Source organism: Carettochelys insculpta, chromosome 22 (genome assembly GCF_033958435.1).
Source record: "Carettochelys insculpta isolate YL-2023 chromosome 22, ASM3395843v1, whole genome shotgun sequence".
In the NCBI taxonomy this organism is placed as follows: Eukaryota; Metazoa; Chordata; order Testudines; family Carettochelyidae; genus Carettochelys; species Carettochelys insculpta.
In genome coordinates this window covers 18,576,558-18,598,690 of record NC_134158.1, presented here as the reverse complement: position 1 = coordinate 18,598,690, position 22,133 = coordinate 18,576,558, and the positions used below count along the sequence as shown (strand labels likewise).

Below are 22,133 nucleotides of genomic sequence, written 5' to 3'. Positions count from 1 at the left end.
AGTTGTTATCATGAACCAGCGTGGGGGGAAAAGGAAGGACAAAGACGCTCCCAATCTCTGCTGCCCCTCTGAGCTGGTCAGGGACAAGCCAGACCCCTTTCCAGAGCAGCCCTTCCCTTCCGGCGCATCTCACTCACCAGCTCAGCAGTCCCAGGGCAAGTAGGGAACCCGGACCCACCTGGGCCCAGCCTCCACTTCACAGAATCCAAGGGCTGGAAGGCACCTCAGGACGTCATCTAGTCCAGCCCCCTGCTTCAAGCAGGATTAACCTCAACTAAATCATCCCAGCCAGGACCTTGTCCAGCCGGGACTTAAAAACCTCTAGGGATGGAGAATCCACCACCTCTCTAGGCAACACATTCCAGCGCTTCCCCACCCTCCTGGGGAAGTAGTTTTTCCTAATATCTAACCTACACCTCTCCCTCTTCAGCTTCAGACCATCGCTCCTTGTTCTGTCACCTGACACCACTGAGAACAGTTTCTCACCCTCCTCTTTCGAGCTCCCGTTCAGGAAGTTGCAGGCTGCTATTAAATCAGCCCTGAACCTTCTCTTCTGTAAACTAAACAAGTCCAAATCCTTCAGCCTCTCCTCACAGGTCATGTGCTCCAGCCCCTTAATCATTTTTGTTGCCCTCCCGAGACACCCTGTGGATAGCAGCTGTGTGTAACATCTCCTGCACCTGCTGCATGGTGCTACCATTGCCTGGGCCACTTCCCCACAGCCATTCTCTAGCCCTGTAGGATGGAAATTTCTGAGGCAGGTTGTGATATTCTGCTAAAGACCCCCTATTCGAATCCTAACGTCTGGAGTAGACCTATAATCCCACAGTTCAGAAACCTCAGTCAGCACAACCCTCCTACTTGCTTCATACACTGTGTCCAGACTTTGCTCCAGCCAGCACCACCATCCCCCTCACTACAGCATCATCCTTCTGAGGCTGCACAGCGTTTGTCCCACCCAGTCCCCCAGCACTGCCTTCTTCCCCCTTCTTCTGCCAGGGGCTGAGACAGAGTCTGGCCAAAGAGCAACAGGAGAGGGTTGACGTCAGGTGCCCTAGATTAATCAGGTCCCTTTTTCCCTGGTGAAGCTACCAGGCCTGCTTCAGAGTGATCAGGAACTTGCTAGAATCAATTAAGGAACCACTGGGGTCTAGGGAAGTCTTTTTAACCACAACCAGCTGGTTCTTAAGTGCTTCCAGATGGCCTGATTAGCCTGTTTGACTTGATTCTAGCAAGTTCCTAATTGACTCCCAGTGTCTTAGGAGCTTGTCTGCCGTAGCATCATGGAATCGTGGAACAGTAGGGCTGGAAGGGACCTCGAGAGGTCATTGAGTCCAGCTCCCTGCCCTCACGGCAAGACCAAGCACCGTCTGACCATCCCCGAGAGGCATCTGTCTCAAGGGCTTTTAAATCTCTCCAGTGATGGAGATTCCACAACCTTCCCAGGCAATTTATTCCAGTGTCTGACCACCCTGCCAGTTAGGAAGTTTCCCCTCAGGCTTCCTTCATTGGTCCTAGCAAGACCCTGATTGCTCTGGAGCAGCCCGGTCAGCTTCACCAGGGGAAAAGGGACCTGGGTAATCTAGGGCTAATGTACCTGATGTCAATCTCTCGTTGGCCGGACCCCGTCTCAGCCCCTAGATAAGACAGAGCCCTGAATATTGGGGTTGTCAATTGTTACAGCCTTGGCCTTCACAACATCCCCCGGCAAGGAGTTCTACAGGTTGGCTGTGGGTTGTGTGAAGAAAAACGTGTAGACAAATAGCTGTCAGGGTGCTCTACACCAGTGCTGCAGGAGGGGGCAGAGGGTGGGGACACTCTTTTGTTTCCTACCCTACCCCAGCCAAGCCAGCAGACGGATCAGGCCAGGAGTGGTGGCCCCTCCATGCCCCGCCAGCCCATGTCCCAAAGCTTTGGGCCCCTGGAACCCCAGCTCCCTGCACAGTTCTTACTGGTGTTCTCTGTAAGCTGAGCCCTTGGGTGGCCACCCAGGAGAGATTCAGGTGCTGTCCAGTGGATCAGCAGTGCGCCCACAGCCGGCAGCCTGTGTTTTTATTGGTGCTACACATCCACACATGCCTCGGTGTCCACAACAAAATTCATTCCACCCATGGACAGGAATCCTGGTTCTTACCCCCAACTCAGCTTGGCCTGGATTGGGTTGAGGGCCTTGGCACCACAGCCAGGCCATGGGAAGGGCCACAGGGGCAGATATGTGAAGCAGTAGCCTCTCCTTAGCTCATGGCACCCCCTGACCATGCCCTGCTCCTCTCCCAGGCGCACAAGTCTCTCTGCCTGTTGTCTTGAGCTCATGGCGACCTGCTGGCAGTGACTGGGACTGACCATCTGCCTCCTTCCTGTCACCGGTGTTGTCTGCCTTAGTAGTCCCATAGTCTCTTTTCTCCCTGCCAGGAGGGAGAAAGGCCAAATGGGACTCTGCTGAGCAGCCTGCTCACACTCCAACAATGCTTTACTCCTACCCACCTGGAGCAATCTGCATACCTGCTTCGCGAGGCCCTCCCAGATGTGCACAGCTCCAAAACTGGTGCTATCGGAGGGGTGGACAGAGCAAAAACTCAGAGGGCCTGAAACATAAGCCTGTGTCTCAGACGGCTGGCCTGAGGCCAGAGCTAAGGAAGTCAAAACTTTGCTGGTACAAAGGAAATGTAAGCTGAGAGCAAGAGACAGGCCCTGCTCACGGAATCGGGCAAGTGTGGGACTGATACCGCGGAGCCACACATTTCTATGCAGCAATAGGCGCAAAAATATATAAGAACATGAGAATGGCCACGCTGGGTCAGACCAAAGGTCCATCTAGCCCAGGATCCTATCTTCGGACAGTGGCCAATGCCGGGTGCCCCAGAGGGAACAAACAGAACCAGTGACCGTCAAATGATCCCTCTCCTGTTGCCCATTCCCAGCTCCAGACAAACAGCGCTTAAGGACACCATTCCCACACATCCTGGCTAACAGCCATTGACAGGCCTATCCTCCAGGATCTTCCCTAGCTCTGTTTTGAACCCTGCCAAGGTCCTGGTCTCCCCAACATCCTCCAGCAAGGAGTTCCACAGGTTGACTATGTGCTGTTTGAAAAAAGAAGTCCTGTGTGTTTTAAACCTGCTGCACAAAGGCATTCCTCATCGACGCTGCCTCAGGAGAATCCTAAATATCTCTTGGGCAGATAGGCACACGAACGCTAGCATCCTGGAAGGGCTGAACATGACCAACATTGAAGCCGCTATCGTTCACCATCAACTTGGTTGGGCTGGTCACATGGTTCGGGTGTCTGGTCAGTGCCTCCCAAAAGAGATTCTGTTTCCCGAGTTGGAGGAAGGACGGAGGAGGGTTGGGGGCCAGAGGAAGCGTGCTGGGACGTGCTGAAGGGACACGTGAAAAAGTGCATCATTAGTGCTGACACCTGGGAGATCCTTGCCCAGGACGGTCCCCAGTGGAGAGCAGTAATCCGGGAGGAAGTGACGCAGTTTGAGAGGTCCCACCCTCAGTGCGGACGAGGAGAGGCACAAAGAGCAGCAAAAACTGCCTGGCGCCCCTCCAAGAGCTACCAGCACCTGCCCTTTCTGGGAGAAGACCTCCAGAATCGGGCCGACCAGCCTTTGGCAGACTCGCAAAGAGGAGGGGGACATGAAGACGTCCTCCGCGTTACCGAGTGACTGCCAAGAAAGACCAGAACACCCCCCCCCAGTCCAAAACTTCCCCCCAACCTTCCTGCAAAGATAACAAGAACCTGCTGGGCCATCGTCAGGATGAGACCAGGCTGACAGCCTGATGGACGAGAGCAGGGGGCGGGACGCGATGCCCAGGTTCCTTCCTGTGCTAAGACTTTATTCTATGTTCAGCTCAAACCGCAGGTATAAGACGGTGGCGCGCCGGAGCCGCAGGGCGCTGTGGAACTGGTTTGTGTGGGCGTATAAAGATGTAGCTCACCGAGGCTGTCTTGGGCCAGCCGAGGGGACCGTGGGAAGTCCTGCCACAGAGGGAGCTGCGCCCATTGTCACAGGCATCCAGACCAGGGGTGGGGAATCCACGGCCCACGAGGCTGCCCCCACCCAGCTGTGGGGAACCGGCGCAGGCACTCCAGCCATGCCAGGGAAGGGAGATGCTGCCCTAGGAACAGCGGCGGAGGGGAACTCGACCCCCGTTGCTCCCATAGGCTGGGAATTGCAGACAATGGGAGTGACCGAGGGGCCGGTACCACTTCTGTCCCCCTGGGAGCTGCACCAGGGAAATGCCCCAATCCCCTGGCCCCTCCGGCACCCCTCCCACGCAGACCATGCACTCTCACTCCACCCCTACATCCAACCTCCTGCCAAGCCCCTGCACCCTCACCCCGCTCCTGCACCCCACCATCAGCCTAGACCCTGCACTTCCCACCTGCCCAGCCCCTGAAACCCCAGCCCCCCCCCACTCTCTGGCAGCATCCTCCTACATAGTGAACCCCTCATTTCAACCCCATTCCAGAGCCTGGGTGCGGGGGCACAGAATCTACTAGCCCCTGGCTCCCAAAAGGGCTTATTTGGGGCTGGAGCGTCCGGGGAACCCTAGTGCCCCAAGGTGCACGTGGGAGGTGTATTTTTCTTCTGCTGCTTGGCAGTTGGGTGGGGCACATCCATGAGCTTATTTTGCCTTCTCCCTTATGTGTGACCCCCAACTGCTTCTTCTGTGGGTCAGGGGCCCTCTCTTTCTCACATACACACACCCGACTGCTGAGTTAGAACCGTGCTTCATTGATAAACCTGGCCAGCTGCCTTCAGACCTTAATGGATCCAGTGGATCGTTCACTCCATGTCAGCGGCCAGATCTGAGAAGCTCAGCACACACGCAGCCCGACCTCTGATGACGTCCCCTCTGGCAGGGTTGTCGTCAGGGCCCCCGTCACGCCAGACGATGCGAGGACACTGCCCGAGATGGAGGCCCCATGATGACATGTGCATCATGTAGTAAGATGAAACGTAAGCCAATATCTCACAGCTGTGGCCCGAGGCCCAAGCTACAGTGGTTGAGGCTGTGCCAATGCTGAGCTGTGAACAAGAGGCTTTGAGGACAGAATCTGGCACAAACAGCTAAAACACTCAGGCGTGTGAGGCACAGACAGGGAGCTTGTTCCAGAGACAGAAGAGAGCAGCTGGAAGGGGGGGAAAAACCTCTGGGACTCAACACGCTTCCCGCACATCACAGACAGTCTGACTCTGGGTCAGGACAGGGGCAGGATGACAGCATAATGGACGGGGCTGTTTTCACAAACCTGCCCTGTGCTAGGTAATGTCAGAGGGCGGGAACCAGATGCAGCAGGAGTGACATGGAACTTGTTTGTACCTGTGTGTAAGTGGCCCCAAAGAGATGCCTCCTTCAGCCCCCAAGGGCGGGGACGGCTCCTGAGCTGCTCCATCAGTAATGATGAGGATGATGCTGATTATCATCATCAACAACAACCGTAGGCTCAGCGCCTGTTGGTGTCCGATGTCTCCCTCACTATTTCCTTCCATCTTCCCTGCCCAGTGCGGAGCGGCTTCCTTTCTGTAGCCGAGCTCCGCACCAGTCTACTTCATCATCGACCCATTCTCAGTGAGGTCGGCCTCCCCTATTCGAGCCGTCCATTACGCCAGATCCCAGGGTCTTGACTTTTCGTTCATCATTCATTCTGCAAATACACCCGAACAGCTGTGACTTCCATTGTATGACCTTCTGTGGTAGGTTCTCGTTCGGCTGCATCTTCCAATGTAATTCCTCGCTGGTGACCTTCTGCATCCACCCTATTCTCAGGACGTTTCTATAACAACTCGTCCCGAACGCCAATATCCTTCTCTTCCTCTCTTTCGTTATCACCCGTGTCTCACCTCCGCACAACATGCTGCTGAATACACACGCTTTCAAGACACTCAGCTTCATTCCGAATCCCATCGCTTTGCTTTTCCCCACCTTATCCACCACCTTGAAACTCGCTCTCACTTTCGCGATTCTAGTCGCTGTTTCCTTCTTACAGTCTAGTCAGTGTTGATGGTCAGGGTTGGCCCGTGTGCGTCGAATTGTGCACATAGCTAAGACAGTGGGACCCACGCACCTCCTGGGTGTGGCTGGCTGTCCCAGGGAGTGGTGGCACTTGGACCACTGATAGAGAAAGAAGGAGTCTCCTTTACGGCTGGAACTGAAAACCAGCCGGCTCTCAGAGGTGCCACTGCCTGGGACAGCCAACCACACACTGACTTAGCTACATGCGCACTCCGGCTCGATGCACCCAGGCCAAACATGTGACTTTCATCACAGCTGGAGCACAAGACCAGTCAGGACACCACGCTGCAGCTCTGGGGGGGCAGGTAACCGCCTGCCTGACATTTGCAGTCTTGGGGGATGGGGAGGTGGTATGGGACAGGAAGGGGTTAAAATAGCCAATTAATCCCACAGACTGCACCCAAGGGAGCAGGGAATTGAGTGTGGGCAAGTGCAGCTGGGCAGGAAAGCCAGGAAGCTGACCATGGACAACCACTGCTGCTGGGAAAGGGCCATCACACCTGGGTGTTGGAAGGGGCGCGTTCATAGCCAGGGAGTGAGCGGTAGGCAGCAGTCCAGGGAAGGACTGGGGAGGGCTGACCAGTCAGGACACCACACGCTGCTCAGGAGCAGATGCCTCCCTCTCCTTTCAGCTGCCAGCACTGCGGCCTCGGCTCTAACACCGGATGATTTTTCAAATCCCAGCTGCATCCCTCTGCGCCACCAGGGCTGCTCCAAGCCCCTGGAAGCTCCGTCGCCTGCAGCGAGACGCTGCCTCTGGGTTCATGCCCAGCATCTCTGATGGCTGCAACGAGCCACTCCAGCTGCAGTGACAGGCCAGAGTGTGGGTAGATCCAGCCCCGCCCAGGGCACAGACACAGACCCAAAGGCTCAGGCGCTCAGCTGGCACTGGTCTTGTGTCTCTGATTGCAAGGAAGAGAGGCCGAAGCCACCCCAAGGGATGCGTGTGGCTCATGGTAAATGACCAGGGAGCAGAGCGTCCGTGTTGTGGGGCTTAGTGGTTAGAGCAAAGCACTGGTTTGCAGACACCTGGTCGGCAACACTGGAACATGTTTAATAGTGCGGGGCCGGGGGTGCTGAGAGCCGCTTTTACTGTTCACCTCATGCCCCCTCTTGCCCTGTCCGTGGCTGCCACCACCTAGAGCTGGAGCTGGGTGTCTGGGGGGGGGCGGGGCCAGACGGGGTAAAGGGCCCAAGGTTGGACCCCTAGCTGGGGATGAGCACAGCAGGCTGCAGGGCCAGCAACTGGGACCTCATCTACAGAACCAGGAGTTGAGCCCGTCGTGGGGCTGCTGCCTGGGACCAGAACCCTAAGTGTGGGGAGAGCAGGTCTTCTACCAGCAGCCAGGGCTCCAGCCCCTTGCACAGGGCTGGGGAGTGGAGCCCTAGGTACAGGTCCAATGGGTGGGGGAGCAAGGCTGGGCCCTGAACCCTGGGCTGGAGACTGGAATTCCAGGAGGACTATACACAGGGCCCCAGCCCTGGAGCCAGTGGCTGGTGAGTAGAACATGGGGCTCGTAACTAGAACTCGAGCCCAGGGCTGGGGAGTGAAACCGCAGGTGAGGGGCTGGTGGCCAGGGCCGTATGTAAAACCTGGGGTGCACAGGAGCCCCCCTGCCACTTGCAGCTCTAGCTCTCACACCTATGTTCCCGTTCCCAGTTTGGGGCTGCGCAGGAAAAGGGTTGGAGCGGGGGGCTGGCGGGGGAAGATCGGTGGGAGTCAGGACACCTGGGCTCTCCTCATTTGCTTCTGTGGCATCAGCCAGCTGAGTCAGTTTCCCCTCTTTTTTGCCTCTCTCTGAAGTGTGGCACCTCCACTCCAGGCAGCAGCGGCCTGGGAGTATCCCTGACAAGCTTTGTCAGCTCCTGTAAGAAACCCTCCTCCTGATCCACACTCCCACATACAGCTGGGGCTACAGCTGGGTTTCCAATCCAGGCATCAGATGTGGGAGCCCAGCACCGGGAGTATACGTGCTGGCCACTTCAGTTCTCCGCCGTGGGCTCCTGCAAGGTACGCTCTCCTCTCGCTTTCATGCTACTGACAGATTTAGGGTTCCACTTCCCTGAAAGGGCTCATTTCCGGGCCCCACCGAAGAGGTCACAGCTATTCAGAGTAAATCCCAGCTCCCAGGATTGGTCAGTCTCTGAGGGAGAGAAATTTAGAGACACCGAGGGGCTTCTCAAGCCCTTTTTCAAAAAAAAGAAAAATACAACTTTAAGTAGCCCCGGTACCCACAATTTTCAGACACCATTTTTTTTCTACCATTGCAACACATTTGTTTAAACAACTTCATTGAACCAGGCTGCTTGGAAGAAGCTCCCCTTAAACTTGCCATCCATCCGCCTTATGCCTGTGCAATAAATTGCAGAGGGAGGTTGTGGAAGCTCCCTCTCTAGAGATATGTAAGAACAGGTTAGATAAATGTCTGTCAGGGATGGTCTAGACAGTACTTGGTCCTGCCATTGGGGCAGGGGGCTGGACTCGATGGCCTCTCGAGGTCCCTTCCAGTCCTAGTATTCTATGATTCTATGAACATAAAAGAAGTCCAATTTTTTTAATCTGTCAAAAAGGCTGAGAAGCACAGAATGGATGTACCCTCTGGAAGAGCTCTGAGTATCCCGAACCACTTACCTAGGGCATGAGAGGAAAAATTTGTCGCCCCAGCTGCTGCAGCTCTGGGGGGGGCAGGTAACTGTCTGCCTGACATTTGCAGTCTTGGGGGATGGGGAGGTGGTATGGGACAGGAAGGGGTTAAAATAGCCAATTAATCCCACAGACTGCACCCAAGGGAGCAGGGAATTGAGTGCGGGCAAGTGCAGCTGGGCAGGAAAGCCAGGAAGCTGACCACGGACAACCACTGCTGCTGGGAAAGGGCCATCACACCTGGGTGTTGGAAGGGGCGCGTTCATAGCCAGGGAGTGAGCGGTAGGCATCAGTCCAGGGAAGGACCAGGGAGGGCTGAGAGTAAATCACAGGCAGGGGACTGGATGACGCTGTGCATTACAGAGGGAGGGACAGACATTGGAGGACTGTGCCCCTGGATGGGAAGATGGTGACCTGGGTGGAGGGTTGAGTCCCAGAGGAGGCTGTGGTTCTGGAAGGAAGAGAGGGTACGCAGACCAGAGGGAAACAGCCTGGCAAGAGTGGGAAGGGGCACTGCACAGGTCAAGCTTGTACCCCGAGTGGCTGGTGGGAGGTGCTATCCAATGTAGGGCAGTAGTGTTCCTGTGACCCTGAGTCAGACAAAGGGCCCATCTAGCCCAGCACTGTCTTCTGATGCTTCAGAGGAAAAGAGCAGAGAAATTAGCAAGTGATCTAGCCTGGCACTCACGCCCAGCTCCTGGCAGTTGGAGGCTCACGGACACCCAGAGCTCCGTCCCTGACCCTGTGGGCTGAGAGCTATCAAGGGACAGACCTTATATTTTTTGAACACAGCTCTGATGGCGATGGATTGGATGTACCCTCAGAAAACCAACCACCCACATCACCAGGCGAGCCTTAAGTTGGAATTCACAAGGAAAAAGGAAAAGGGGGCGCCCAAGGAACACCTGGCATACAGACCGGAAGGCAGACGTTAAAGATGGGATATGCCTGGTCAGCACTGGAAAAGATCACCCAGGACAGGGGATGCCGACAAATGGTTTTCAATGGCTGATGCTCCAAGATGTAGGAGTGGAAGAGATTTACTACTACTGTATTTTTGGCCTCCCCTAGCAGTGAGTTCTGCAGGTTGACTGTGCACAAGATAAAGAAATACCGGCTGCCTGTTAATTGCATTGGGTGACTGCTTGTTCTTCAGTTACCCCTTCACTTAAGGCTTCTCTGTGGGTTCCACTGTCTTAGCTACATACACAACTTGATGCATGCAGGGGCTACATGGGACTGCTGCACACTCTTCATGATTCAAACAGCATCTGTCCTACCTCCCTTCACCCCTCTGCTTTTAAATCTTGCTACTTAGGGAAGCTGTTCCACACCCATCTTCTGGAACAACCCATCTCTGACAGCAGCGTTAGTCTAACATAAATGGAGCTTGCAGAGGTAGCTGTGTTAGTCTGTATCTTTGAGAACAACAACAAAGCCCTGGGGCACCTTGTATACACACACACCTCCTAGAGCTGGGAGGTCATCTAGTCCAGTCCCCTGCCCTCTTGGCAGGACCAAGCAACATCTCTGGCATCTATTTGCCCCAATCACTAAATGGCCTCCTCAAGGATTGAGCTCATAACGCAAGGTTCAGCAGAGCAATGCTCAAACCACTGAGCTATCCCTACCCCAGTGTACACCAACAGATATTTTGGAAGATAAGCTTTCATGGACAAAGCTCCAAAATATCTGTTAGTCTATAAGGTGCCACAGGACTTCTTGTTTTCTATAAACAAAGCTGGTTAGCTCTCAGACAACTTTCTGTGCTGTGTTTGTATGGTGCCTAGCACAATGGGAGCCGGTCCAGAATAAAGAGTGGACTACAGAAGAGGACTAGATCCCAAATGTCCGTCCTCTCCTCTACTAGACTCCATTCCCTTCCACCCCACCCTGGGAACCCAGGCATCCTGCAGGCCAGCTGCCTTGTCTTGCTGCTCATTCTTTTCTGTTGAGCCTCATTTTGTGGTGCACCAAGTGGGCAACAAGCAGAGTGACCAGGCTGCATCCAGCTTCACTCATGCCGGGAAGGCGGGTGATAGTGAAGGGAGTGGAACAGCAGGACCAGCTGAGCCTGGCTTGTAGCTTGCTAGATTTTGACCCTGGTGCATGTACATAACCCCACAGAGGTGTACGCGTGGGTTACTCACATAGGCTGAGTCAGAATGATTCAGCGAAACTCATTACTAGATCTATGACAAGCTTGGGGGAATTCCTAGCTTTATCAGATCCCTAATCGCACCCTGGACAAATGGCTAAAAGCCGAGGAAACCAACTCAGAAGAGCATGTTAGCCTGATCGATGGTTGTTATGGGGCAGAGGAGGAGGAATTCAGAGCTGAAAATCTCCATCTACCCCCCCAGAAAAAAAAAACAACAAAATGCATGTTTTGAAAAGCTATGCAAGTTTCTGTCCCCCCGCCCTCTCTCCCCCAAAAGAGGTTGTTTCTGCAGCAGCCAAAACCTGACATTTTTAGGTGAGGATACTGAAAACAGCTATAAAATAACAATATGAGGAAACCAAGAGCAGCATCTTGCCCAAAGTTAGCCTACAACAGAGCCAGGAATAGAACCCTGAGCTCCTGAGCCTCCAGACAACTAGGCCACGCTGCCGCTAAAGGAGCATGCTCCAGTCTGATGCATCAGAGGACAGTGTTAAAGGTATGGGGCCTTCCTGGCACTTGCAAGGTTCTTCTAGTGTCACTTTTAAGAGGCACAATTAACTATAACAAAAGGAAAAACAGAAAGGGGTGGGGGGTTAGGATAGTGCCACCTGCCAAGCAAAGATACTTGAGGCAGCTTAGAGGGTGAGGTCGTCGTGATTGTTGTGGGCCTGGTGTCCTGAAGCCAGTAACTACGTAGGGATTTTAAAGGATGAGGTGGTCATGTTTGTGGTGGGGCTTTAGTGAGTGAGTGGCCATGTTTGTTGTGGGCATGGGATCCTAAAGCCAGCAATTAGGTGCGGATTTTAAAGGATGAAGTGGTCATGCTTGTGGTGGGGGCTTTAGTGAGCGAGTGGCCATGTTTGTTGTGGGCATGGGATCCTAAAGCCACGAGCTAGGTGGGAGTTTTCAAGGGTGAGCTGCCCACATTTATTGTGGACAACGGGCTCTCAGGCCATGACCCCGTTGCTTTTTGAAGCAGCTATACCAAGGAACTAAATATAGAGGCATTTTTTTCACAGCAACAGGGGCATATGAGTCATCGGGCCAGTGAGTTGAGCTGGACAAAAAGACCAAGTTTTTCAGTTCGTCAGCAATTTTTAAATGGAGGGAAGACATTCATTTGCAGTCAAACCACAAAGAAAAACATCTGACTAACTGGGCCCAGGGTGGAGGGGGTAGCGGAGATGTTGGGTCAAATGCCACATTTCACATGGACCAAAACTAACATTTTCACTCAAACATAATCTTAGCTACTCTTTTTTGGCTCACTCCGACTGAACCCCATTACAGAGCCCACTAGTGTCTCTTTAGAAGCCCCTTTACATCTCGCCCTATTGTCTCCGAGCTCCTTTACCAACATTAATATCAGAAACAGCTGCGCCAGCAGTAGCTGCCTGTAAACTGGGGCTGGACAGTGGCTGGGAGAGGTTGTTAGGTCCAGGCTAGCCAGCAAGGAAGAAGCTCCGAGAACTCCATCGTTCACTTCCACGAGGCACCCAGTCCCTTCCACAGCAGCGACAACGAGCACTGAGCACCAGCCCGCAACAAGCGTCTGCTCCACCGTACAAGGAGACATCTTGCTGGGAAGGACTTGATGCAACTGTTGATCATTTCATACCAACTCCTTCCCCAGGGAAAAGGCTGAGGGTGAGCGGAATCGTAGCAGCCAGGATGGAGAGCACCAGGCTCTGCACACCACCCCATTGACCGACGACTTTCTTCCGAAGCGGAAGCGTTACTCTCCAGAGGCTGACACATCAGCACCCAGCTACCTGTGCTGCTCTCGCCCCCTCTGAGGGCTGCTTGGTTTAGTCCCCCCACCTGGATGAGCCAGGAGGCGCATGGGGCAGGTTTTCCCCTTCAGGCCCTGGCTCTGGGCACCTGGTCAGAGTAGCCGCAAGTAAGAGTGGCTGGCCGCATTCTGAGGCCACCAATGTGTTACGAGAACCCCTAATCTCAGGGCTTGGGAAGACTGATTGGTGTAACCAGGGCAGCAGAATCATTGTGCTCTAGGTCCGTGGGTCCATTTCCCTGGGCTGTTGGCAGATCAAAGGGGGCTGGAGGACTCGCTGGGGTCGGAAAAGCATGCCAGAGGCCCTCAGATAAGGGACAAAGCATTGGTTCGATGGTCAGAGCACAGCCCAGGTCCTGTTCTCAGCTCCGTCCCCGCGTGGGGGACCAGAGGCACACTCCTCTCCCGCCTCTCTGCCTCCGTTTCTTGCGCAGTACAACAGAGAAGACGCTGCCCTGAAATCTTTGTGGGAGACCAACTGCTGCTCACAAGGCTGAGCTGCTGCTGCAGACCGACACGTGGCTGGGGCTGAGCTCGACCTCGTGATCTGACCCATGGGAGATCCCACCCCAAAGAACTGGCATTCATTGGCCTGGATTACTCTAGGAGCTCAGGCCCCAGACAGCTAATTGCATAAGCGCCTGGGGCACAGCTTTGTGCCTGGGGCACAGCTTTGCTCACCCCTGCCACGGAGCTGGAAGAACAGGAGGGGGCGCTCCAGCAGGAGGGCAGGCCCAGCCTGCAAGGCTTATAATAATTACTTTATTTAACATCTTTCATTACAGACAGTAAAACAGCTTGGGAGGTGGCAGTGGGGGATGGACTCCTGGAGTCGGTGGTGCACATGGAGATGCCCACGGGCTTTAGACACATCTGCTGTTGGCTTGTGCACGTGGAATAGAAAGCCGGCGGCTCCTCCAGCGGGTGTCCAACGCACCCCAGGTTGAGGGAGGGCGCAGGTGGAGATGGGCGGGGGGGGGGTAAAGCACCCTGTGATATCCAGTCTGCTGCCCCCCCACCCCGCTGCCCCTGCCCCCATTACACACACACAGTCACACACTCCTGGCAAGAGTACAAGTTGGAGGCTGAGCCTCTGCCAGCCCAGCACCCGCAGACCTATTGCTTATGCGTAAGGCGAAGGTTAGGGCAGGGATTCCAGGACCTCCCCAGGCCCCGGGGACATTCTTGACTTCAGCCCTGGGGCGGCAGAGCTGGAGCTGTCAGCCAGCTGGGGGGGTGGGTGGGGAAGGATCCCATATTTCCCACCACACGGGACCTCCCTTCCCCCCAGCACCCCCCTACGGCAGGACTCAGGCTCTCATAACCGTTGCTCCCTCGACATCAGCCCAAGTTTTGTCATGGTTATGTGACGCCAAAGCCAGACAGGTCTCGGGCTTCGCTGAAGGTTTGTTACCACCTGGGGCTGAGCCCTCCCTGGCTTTCACTACGCAGAACCATGACACACCCTTAACCATACTTGCTTGTCGCGCAAGGGGCGAACGACGGAGGCAGGCGCCCAGGGAGGAGGGATGTCTCGCGGGGAGGGAGCGGCAGGTGGTGCCCTTGTCCTCTGTAGCAGGGGACGAGCCTCTGAGAGCTCACCCCTCCCCGCCTTGAGGTCAGCAAGTGCCTCGAAGCAGCAAGTGACCCGCCAGCCCACCCTGGGGTTCTGATGTAGAGGGAGTGGATGACTAAAGATGGGACCCAGGCCCTGCCCTATCCTTGGCTTCCTGATCCTAACCTCCGGCCCCCCCTAGCCCCTTTCACTTCTCCTGAAACCCCCATCCCCAGAGAGCACCTGTCAGAGAGAGGCCTCAAAGCCAGAGGACTTGGGAGAGGGAGGAGAGGCTGCCAATACTGTCTGCTGGGAGAGGTCAGGTCACAGAGCCGGCTTGGGCCCCCCGGCCTCTCTGCTTGAGGCCAGAGCCTGCGCGAGCCCTGGGAATAAATACAATCTTTCCAATATATTAAAAAAAAAAAACAAAAAAAAAAATACTTCTTGCTAACGTTCTGCCTCCTGGCTGCGCAGCACCAGCTCACCCCAATGCTACAAATGATCTCAGGGTGCGGGGGGGGGGCGCGGAGCACCATGGCAACCCCCCCCCCACCCACACACATCACCCTCGCGACGGACACTCCAGCGCCTGGGCAGCTCGGACTGATGGCGGAAGAAAGTAAAAAGGCCGAGGGGCCATCTCGGCCTAGCATGGAGGGCCTCCAGGCGGGGGCGGCGGTGATGGGGGCGGCTACATCATCCCCAGCTGGAGGAGAGAGTTGGCGTAGGCCATTGGTTTGACATTTGGGTGAGGCTGTAAGAGAAGAGGTGGCAGGTTAGGGTCCGACGGGCCTCGGGAGCTGCACGGTCCTATGCAGACTCCCTGCCAACAAGGGGCAGGGCTCACGCACCAGGAGACTGTGATGGCAAAGGAGGTGCTGGCTAGGGGGTGCTTCCTCTCTGGAGCAACGTCCCAGGTTAGCACTATGAAGCACCATGCTGCACACAGCAGGGTGTGGGGTCCAGCACAGGGAACTCTCCCCTTGCAGTCAGTGCTGGCCCCAACCCCCTCCTGCAGCACCCAGGTGTGGCACTAGGGGGCGCTGTGCTGTGGGGGGGGGCGCGTTACCCAGGTGTGGCACTAGGGGACGCTGTGCTGCGGGGGGGGGTGCGTTATCCAGGTGTGGCACTAGGGGAGGCTGTGCTGCAAGGGGGGCATTACCCAGGTGTGGCACCAGGGGGCGCTGTGCTGCAGGGGGAGTATGTGGGTCAGCAGGTGGTGCTGTGCTGCGGGGTGAGGTGGGGGCTCATTAGGGGGCACCCTCCACAGGCAGTGCTGACCCCAATGCCCTGGTGCAGCACTAGGGGCGCTGTGCTGCGGGGAGAGTATATGGCTGAGCAGGGGGTGTCATGCTGCAGGACTGTTTTTTGGATGACAGGTAAAAAGCAACGTCTTGATTGTTTGCAATTGTCCTGTTAAATGGGCCCTCCCCTGCACCCAAGAGCTGGGGCACAGGCTTCTTCCCAGGTAAATTCCAACTGGATCAATGCTTTGTTCGCCTATGTCAGTCCTGCCTTCTGTCCCTGTGCACTGCCAGGCCTGAAGGGATGTGGTTTCGCTGGCGACTCCTAACACCCTCAAACAGCAGCGGTGCTTCTGCACTGTGTGAAGTGACTCTGACACATGCCGACTAACTCAGCACTTTGGGGTGTAAGCCTCAGAGGCATTGCCCTGTTGGGCTGGAGCATCACAAACACAAAGCAGTCCTGGGCCACATTAGAAACAAATAAACTAGGTCATGAGCTTTTGTGGGCAAAGCCCACTTCTTTGGATGAAAATGGAGCGAGGAAAAACTAGAATCGAGGGGTCATATAGGAAGCAGCTGGAGGGTGGGATGAGAGGAAATTACTTGTCGGGAGTAGCCTAGTTAATAAGGCCAATTAAATAGGGTGCATCCCATTTCTGTGGCTATCAAAGGTGGGGAAACTGCCCTTGTAATGCATAAGCCAGTTAAGATCTCTATGCAGGCCAGGGTTAACTGAGTTACATTTGCAAATGAATTCCAGTTCAGATGTTTCCTTTCTGTCATCTTGGGGTAATATTCTTTTGTGAAAAATGGCTCCTCTGAGCCCTATTACTCAATGTCCAGGGAAGTTAAAGCGTTCCCGTACAGACCTATCTGTCTTCCCATTCCTGACATTAGATTTGTGTCTGTTTATCCTTTGGCAGAAAGACTATTTGATCCATCCAGTTTGCAAAGCAGAGGGACATTGCTGGCACATGACAGCATATACCACATTAGTGGACATGCTGGTGCCCGCAGCCCTGATGGAGTGGTTAGGTCCTGTAATGGTATTGTATAGATACACGGACAGAGTTAGCAATGGTGTTTGTTGCAGAGATAGGTTCCTGGATTAGCGTTCCTGTGGTATGGTGCATGGCTTATCTATATGGAGATACACATCTCATGGAACTGGAAGGGATCTTGGGAGGTCATTGAGTCCAGTCCCCTGCCCTCTTGGCAGGGCCAAGCACCCTCCCTTTTTTAAAAATCTATTTGCCCTAGATCTCTAAATGGCCCCCTCAAGGCTTGGGCTCACAACCCTGGGTTTAGCAGGCCAATGCTCAAACCACTGAGCTATCCCTCCCCCGCTGCTGGGGAGCCTTTTCTTGAGGTTGGGGGGGCCGGCTGTAGGCAAGGTCTGAGCTATCACCCAAGGTCTGGGAGAGTGAGGGATCATTTCCCAGGACGGGCTGAAGAAATGGGTTTTACCCACAAAAGCTCATGCTCGAATACATTGGTTAGTCTCCATGGTGTCACCAGACTGCTGATTAGTTGAGACCCAAGACACTCCATCCGGACTGCAAATTACTGACTACAGGGGCTTCCCAAGGTCACAACGCAGGACAAGGCGGCACTGTGCAGACACCAATGCCCAGCCAGGTCAGAACTGGGGGGGCAGGCAGGGCAAGAGATTGGCTGTGCACCTGGAGAAAAAACATCACACCAAGTACCGCCACAGCCACACTGATCACAACTCTGGGCTGAAGATCAGGGCCAGGCAAGGGACCAATTTTCCTGTGCGGTGGCTTAGCCAAAAACATCCCAAATCAATTTGGTTCAGGTTGACAAAAACTGAAAGGGAAACAGGCCCCTGGGGAGTTGAACAGAAGAATCCCTTTCCAGGCACCCCAAGGGGTTTGTCAAACTCCACATTTCTGAACCATTCCACTCCCCTGGGGAATTTTCCACCTGTGATTTTTTCCCAGCCAAAACTATGGCTGCCGCTCCTGCTGGAAATCAGCCCTTTTTGAAGTGTGAAATTGGGCCCGAAATCATGACGTGTCTTGGCAAACATCCCCCTTTGGGGGCTGTCCTGCCCCCAAGTTATGGGACAATGGTTTCATCCCTTGTCCTCTGAGGAAGCAGAGACTGCCCAGCTGTTCTGAGAACTGGGCCTGACCCTTTAAGGACCTCACGTCTGTACAGGGGGTGATACAATCGTTTGTCAGCCTTTGGCAGTTTGGGAGCCTTGCAGCTAAGGGTTGATTTCTTTGAGCCACATGGCTGCAGGGCTGGAAAACCCCTCAAGCTCAGCGACTCCAAGTCTGGGATCCTGTGGCCTCACCCCAGTGCAGATGATTTGATTGCATTTAGGCAGCCAGGAGTAGGTGGGAAGGGATCTCATGGAGAGCCAGAACAACTCTGGAATCCGAAGGTTGATGAAACTTGTATGCAATTCCTCCCTGCATGAGGAGGGTTCTCAGGTTAACACCAGGGGAAGTCAGCCTGTATCAGCTGAGGAATTCCGAGGGACCCAGGGTGGGCACGTCTAGGGTGTTTTAACAGGATCCAGCCTTGTTCCAGTAACGCTGGGCCCATTCCCAGCATCCCCATCCCTGTCATTGAGGAAAACAAGGGGGAAGGGGTTAACCCCCCTCTGCATTCCCTGTATTCTGGGGCTCTTGTGTAAGAACAGTCCTGAACTTTCACTCCGCCCCATGGGGGTGCTCCAACCACACTCCTGATCTGTCCTCCACGGGCTCTGGGGGGCAGGACTTGGCCACAGCATAGGCCACTCTGAGCACAAGCCTGATCTTCTTCCTAAACAGCTCCACATCTCCTGGGGACCCCAGTGTGCAGGGGGTGTTATTGTCCCCTCAAAAGCCTTTTCGTGCTGCCAGAGCAGCCCACGGGGCACCAGTTCAGTACGAACACGCATCAGATAGCAGGGGCAGGGCAGAGCGGCATGGGACAAGACAAGCACACCCGCTTCCCTGCCCGTGTTGAGTTGCCCGATGCTAGGACTGGCTCTGGACAGGCAGGGAACCCCAAACGGAAGAGGCAGAGGAAGAATGTGGATTGTCTGCCCAGCCAGGGGAAAAGAGGTGTGAGACTTACCTTTGTTACTGCTGGTCTGCGCGATGTGTTGCTCATAGCTATTCAAGTTAGCTGTGCACGACTGTTCGAAAGTTTTACCCTAGCTGTTACCTACTGGCTACGGGGCCGTCTGGAGTGGCACGGGTGTGGAGCCTAACATATGATCCTGCTGAGCCCACCACGCCCCTGTTCTTTCTTGCCTTACATTTTTCTTCATCCGTATATGTAAGCTGATTTCATGTTTCAATATACTCTTAAGCCTTCATAAAATTCTCATTCCAGATTACTACAGATTAAAAACAACAAGAAGTCCTGTGGCACTTTGTAGACTGACAGATATTTTGGAGCATAAGCTTTCGTGGGCAAAGACCTGCTTCCATATTAAAATGCACTGAACGTATATTGAGTGTGTTCTGGTAAGGCTATGCTCTGAAGAAGTGGGTCTGTCCCACGAAAGCTCATCACCTAATGAATTATTTTGTTAGAATTCAAAGTGCTACCTGACTGCTTTTTTGTTTTGATGAAACACAGGCATTATCTGAAATTAATCATTCTGAGCAATTTAGTGCATTCATAACAAAATTCTTTGCTTTTAGAAAAAGGAAGCATTTATTTTGTGTGATTTTTGTAACAAGACAGGAGGACTTTGGAGGTAAGTTTCTGTACTACAGTAATTCAAATTAAATTGTGTAGTTTAGATAAGAGTGATCTTTTGAAACATTTATTTAAAAAGCTATAAGTCTAAGATCTAAGGCTAAAACTAAGGCTGAATACTCAGGTTGTGCATCTAAATACGCACAGATTTAGAAAGATGTGATTTCATAATCTTCAGCAACAAACTAATGAAATATTTAAAGCAACTTTTAAACTAAATCCCTGTAGAGGTCATAACTCACAACTGTTTTTGTCAGTAAATAAGGTTGGCCCATACCTGTTAAATGACAAAACATCAGTCTGGCAGCACTTTAAAGACTAACACAATGATTTATGAGGTGATGAGCTTTCATGGGACAGACCCACTTCTTCAGATCTGGAAATTCTCTTAAAAGTAAAATTACTTTTAACAGACTTTCCAGATCTGAAGAGGTGGGTCTGCACCATGAAAGTTCATCACCTCATAAATCATTGGATTAGTCTTTAAAGTGCTACAGGATGGCAAGTTTGTTTTGATAGAATACAGACTAACACAGCTACCTCTCTGTGACCATTCACCTGTTAAATGATTTCATTACCTCTGAATGCTTCTTTCCACAGGTTCAATGTTAACACAAGTATCAGAGGGGTAGCTGAGTTAGTCTGCATCTTCAAAAACAAGTAGTCCTGTGGCACCTTACAGACTAACAGATAATTTGGAGCATGAGCTTTCGTTGGCAAAGACCCACTTCGTCAGATGCAAGTCATGGGGCTTGAGAGGTTTTCCAGCCCTGCATCTGATGAAGCAGGTCTTTGCCTACGAAAGCTTATGCTCCAAAATATGTTAGTCTGTAAGGTGCCACCAGACTTAATGCAGATAGATCCGACGAGCCGGAAGGTTTTTCAGTTTCAAGTTAATACATCCACCTGGGGAGTGGGGGAGGGAGGGGTGACCAGTCTCCAAGTTGCAACCGCTTGGTCAAGGGTCAGAATAGGACAGAAAGAGGGGAGAAGTGGAGCACTCAGGCTATGGCTATGTCTATATTAGGCAAAGTGAGCTGACCACAAATACGCAATTCTAGCTATGGCAACTGCATAGCTGGAATGGACTTATCTGCACTTGGCTGACTTGGCTGTTCCTACTAAGCAAGGCCGACAGGGGAGTTTCTCCTGTCGCTCTCCCTTACTCCTCATGTCTTGTGAGGAGTACGGGGTCGACTGCAACCCCAGAGGTTGATTTCACACATCCATACTAGACTCACAAAATCAATGCCTGGAAAATCGACCCCAACTGATCTTCCAGGCTAGTGCAGACATAGCCTAAGGCTCAGGGGAGGGAGGTGTCACTTCCCTTTGCCCCTTATACCTAATGTCCGTGGCTGTGACACGCACTGCAGTTTAAATGGCTTCCCTTGCATAGCCGGTGTGAGCATACACAAGGACTTCATCGTATTACAAGTCCTGTAAGCTGTGGAGACAGGAATTAGTCTGCTCCGCAAACAGGTTGGCCCCATTAAAGGGCAAGTGCTGGATCATTTGCTAGACCTCAGGCAGACGACCAGAAAGCAGTAACCAGGCCCTATGGCACATGGTGATGCTCAATGCGAGAGCCCTGGCAGCAGAGTCCTCCAAACCCAGGGAAGCTGGGCGTGAGCCACTGCTTTACCCTCCTGAACGATAATGCAAAACCCTATCCACAAATTCTTGGGCCCTGAGTCCGTGAACATGAGAAAGAAAGTCCAGTGGCTGGAATTATATCAGCTTAAGATGACTCACTCGTTAGCCACCCTGAGCAACAGGCTCCCTGTACAGTATATTTTCCTACCCAACACTTCTAGGCACTTAGCATCCTTAGATCTGGGGGCTGGACCCTGCTGGCTCGGTCTCTACTTATCATTAACAGCGTCCACCACTGGGGAGCAAGGAGGAGGGCGGTTTGAAATATACTCGTACCTCTTGATGGGAATGAAGTATTTACATTCCACTCCCTAAGCAACGGGTGGAATGGAAGCCGGAGTTTGCCCGATGGTGATGGCAGAGGACAGAATGGCCTTACTGAAAGGGAAGCCAACCTGTGAAGGACCCTCTGAAGTTAAGATGTCCACCATGAGGTCATCCAGCTCAGCAACCTCCTCCATGGGGAGGCTGAGACTGGTAGCTGCCCAGCGGAGGTGGTCCTTGAGGGCTCGGAAATCCATCGGGGAAGGACCTACCATTGTCTTGTCCAGAGAGGAGCTGGAGTGGGCCTGTGGGGTTACTGCCTCTGGTGCGTCCCCAGTGGGGTATGAGGAGCCTCCTCTAGGGGGGTCAAGACAGGCAGCAGACGACTAACAGTAACCTCAGGTGCTGGGTGGTAGCCACAGGCTGAGGCTGGAAAGGGGGCAAAGTGCCCTGCACCTGATGGTACACTCAAGGCATCCAATACTGCTGCTGCGGGGGAGGCCGAGCGAGAAGGCCACGGCAGCACCAGCCCAGAAGGAGCTGTAGAAAGAGGACAGCAGCAAGCTGAGCCCAGTCGGGACTGTGTACACTGCTTAGATCGGCATGGAGAGCAGGAATGGTACTGAGAGCGGGACTGAGACGGGGACTCGTGTGCTACAGGAAACGAGCACTGAGATCAGGACTGGTGTGCTAAGTGAGGATGGCAAGGAGGTACACGTGCCAAGTCTGAACGGAGAGGACATCAAGACCTGTGAACCAAGCGGGAACGGTGCCCAGGACAACCCGTGTGTTCTGGAGAACAGGGCCGAGATTGCTGGCCACGAGGACAGGTACGTCGACGGAAGAGTCTGAACTAGAGCCGTGCTGGGAGGCTGCTGTCCAGAAGAGACGCGATGCCGAGCATCAGTGTTGTGGGCAGAGCGTGTTGAAGATCCGGAAGCCCTTGGACAGAAGCAGCTGTGTGTGGAGTGGGACGGAGAGCGGTGCCAGGACTCTGAGCGGGCAGGCCGACCCATCAAGGCAGGCTTTTCCCTGGAGACATGCTGAGGGACAAA

General features: G+C 53.8%; 1 protein-coding gene and 1 long non-coding RNA gene across 2 annotated transcripts in view; one reads left to right on the top strand and one right to left on the bottom strand.

Moving 5' to 3' along the window:
* The first annotated feature begins 6,912 nt into the window (after window positions 1-6,912).
* LOC142025179 (uncharacterized) lies at window positions 6,913-10,008 on the top strand. The gene is made up of 3 exons (XR_012648601.1): window positions 6,913-6,983; window positions 7,832-8,038; window positions 9,464-10,008. It is a non-coding gene; the product is annotated as an uncharacterized LOC142025179 (long non-coding RNA).
* Window positions 10,009-13,374: 3,366 nt separating this feature from the next.
* Window positions 13,375-22,133, bottom strand: part of PPP5C (protein phosphatase 5 catalytic subunit) — a 48,275-nt gene continuing 39,516 nt past the window's right edge. Inside the window, exon 13 of the mRNA XM_075016405.1 lies at window positions 13,375-14,936. Within this exon, the coding sequence (XP_074872506.1) occupies window positions 14,874-14,936 (63 nt within the window). The 3' untranslated portion in view covers window positions 13,375-14,873. The remainder of the gene's footprint in view (window positions 14,937-22,133) is intronic.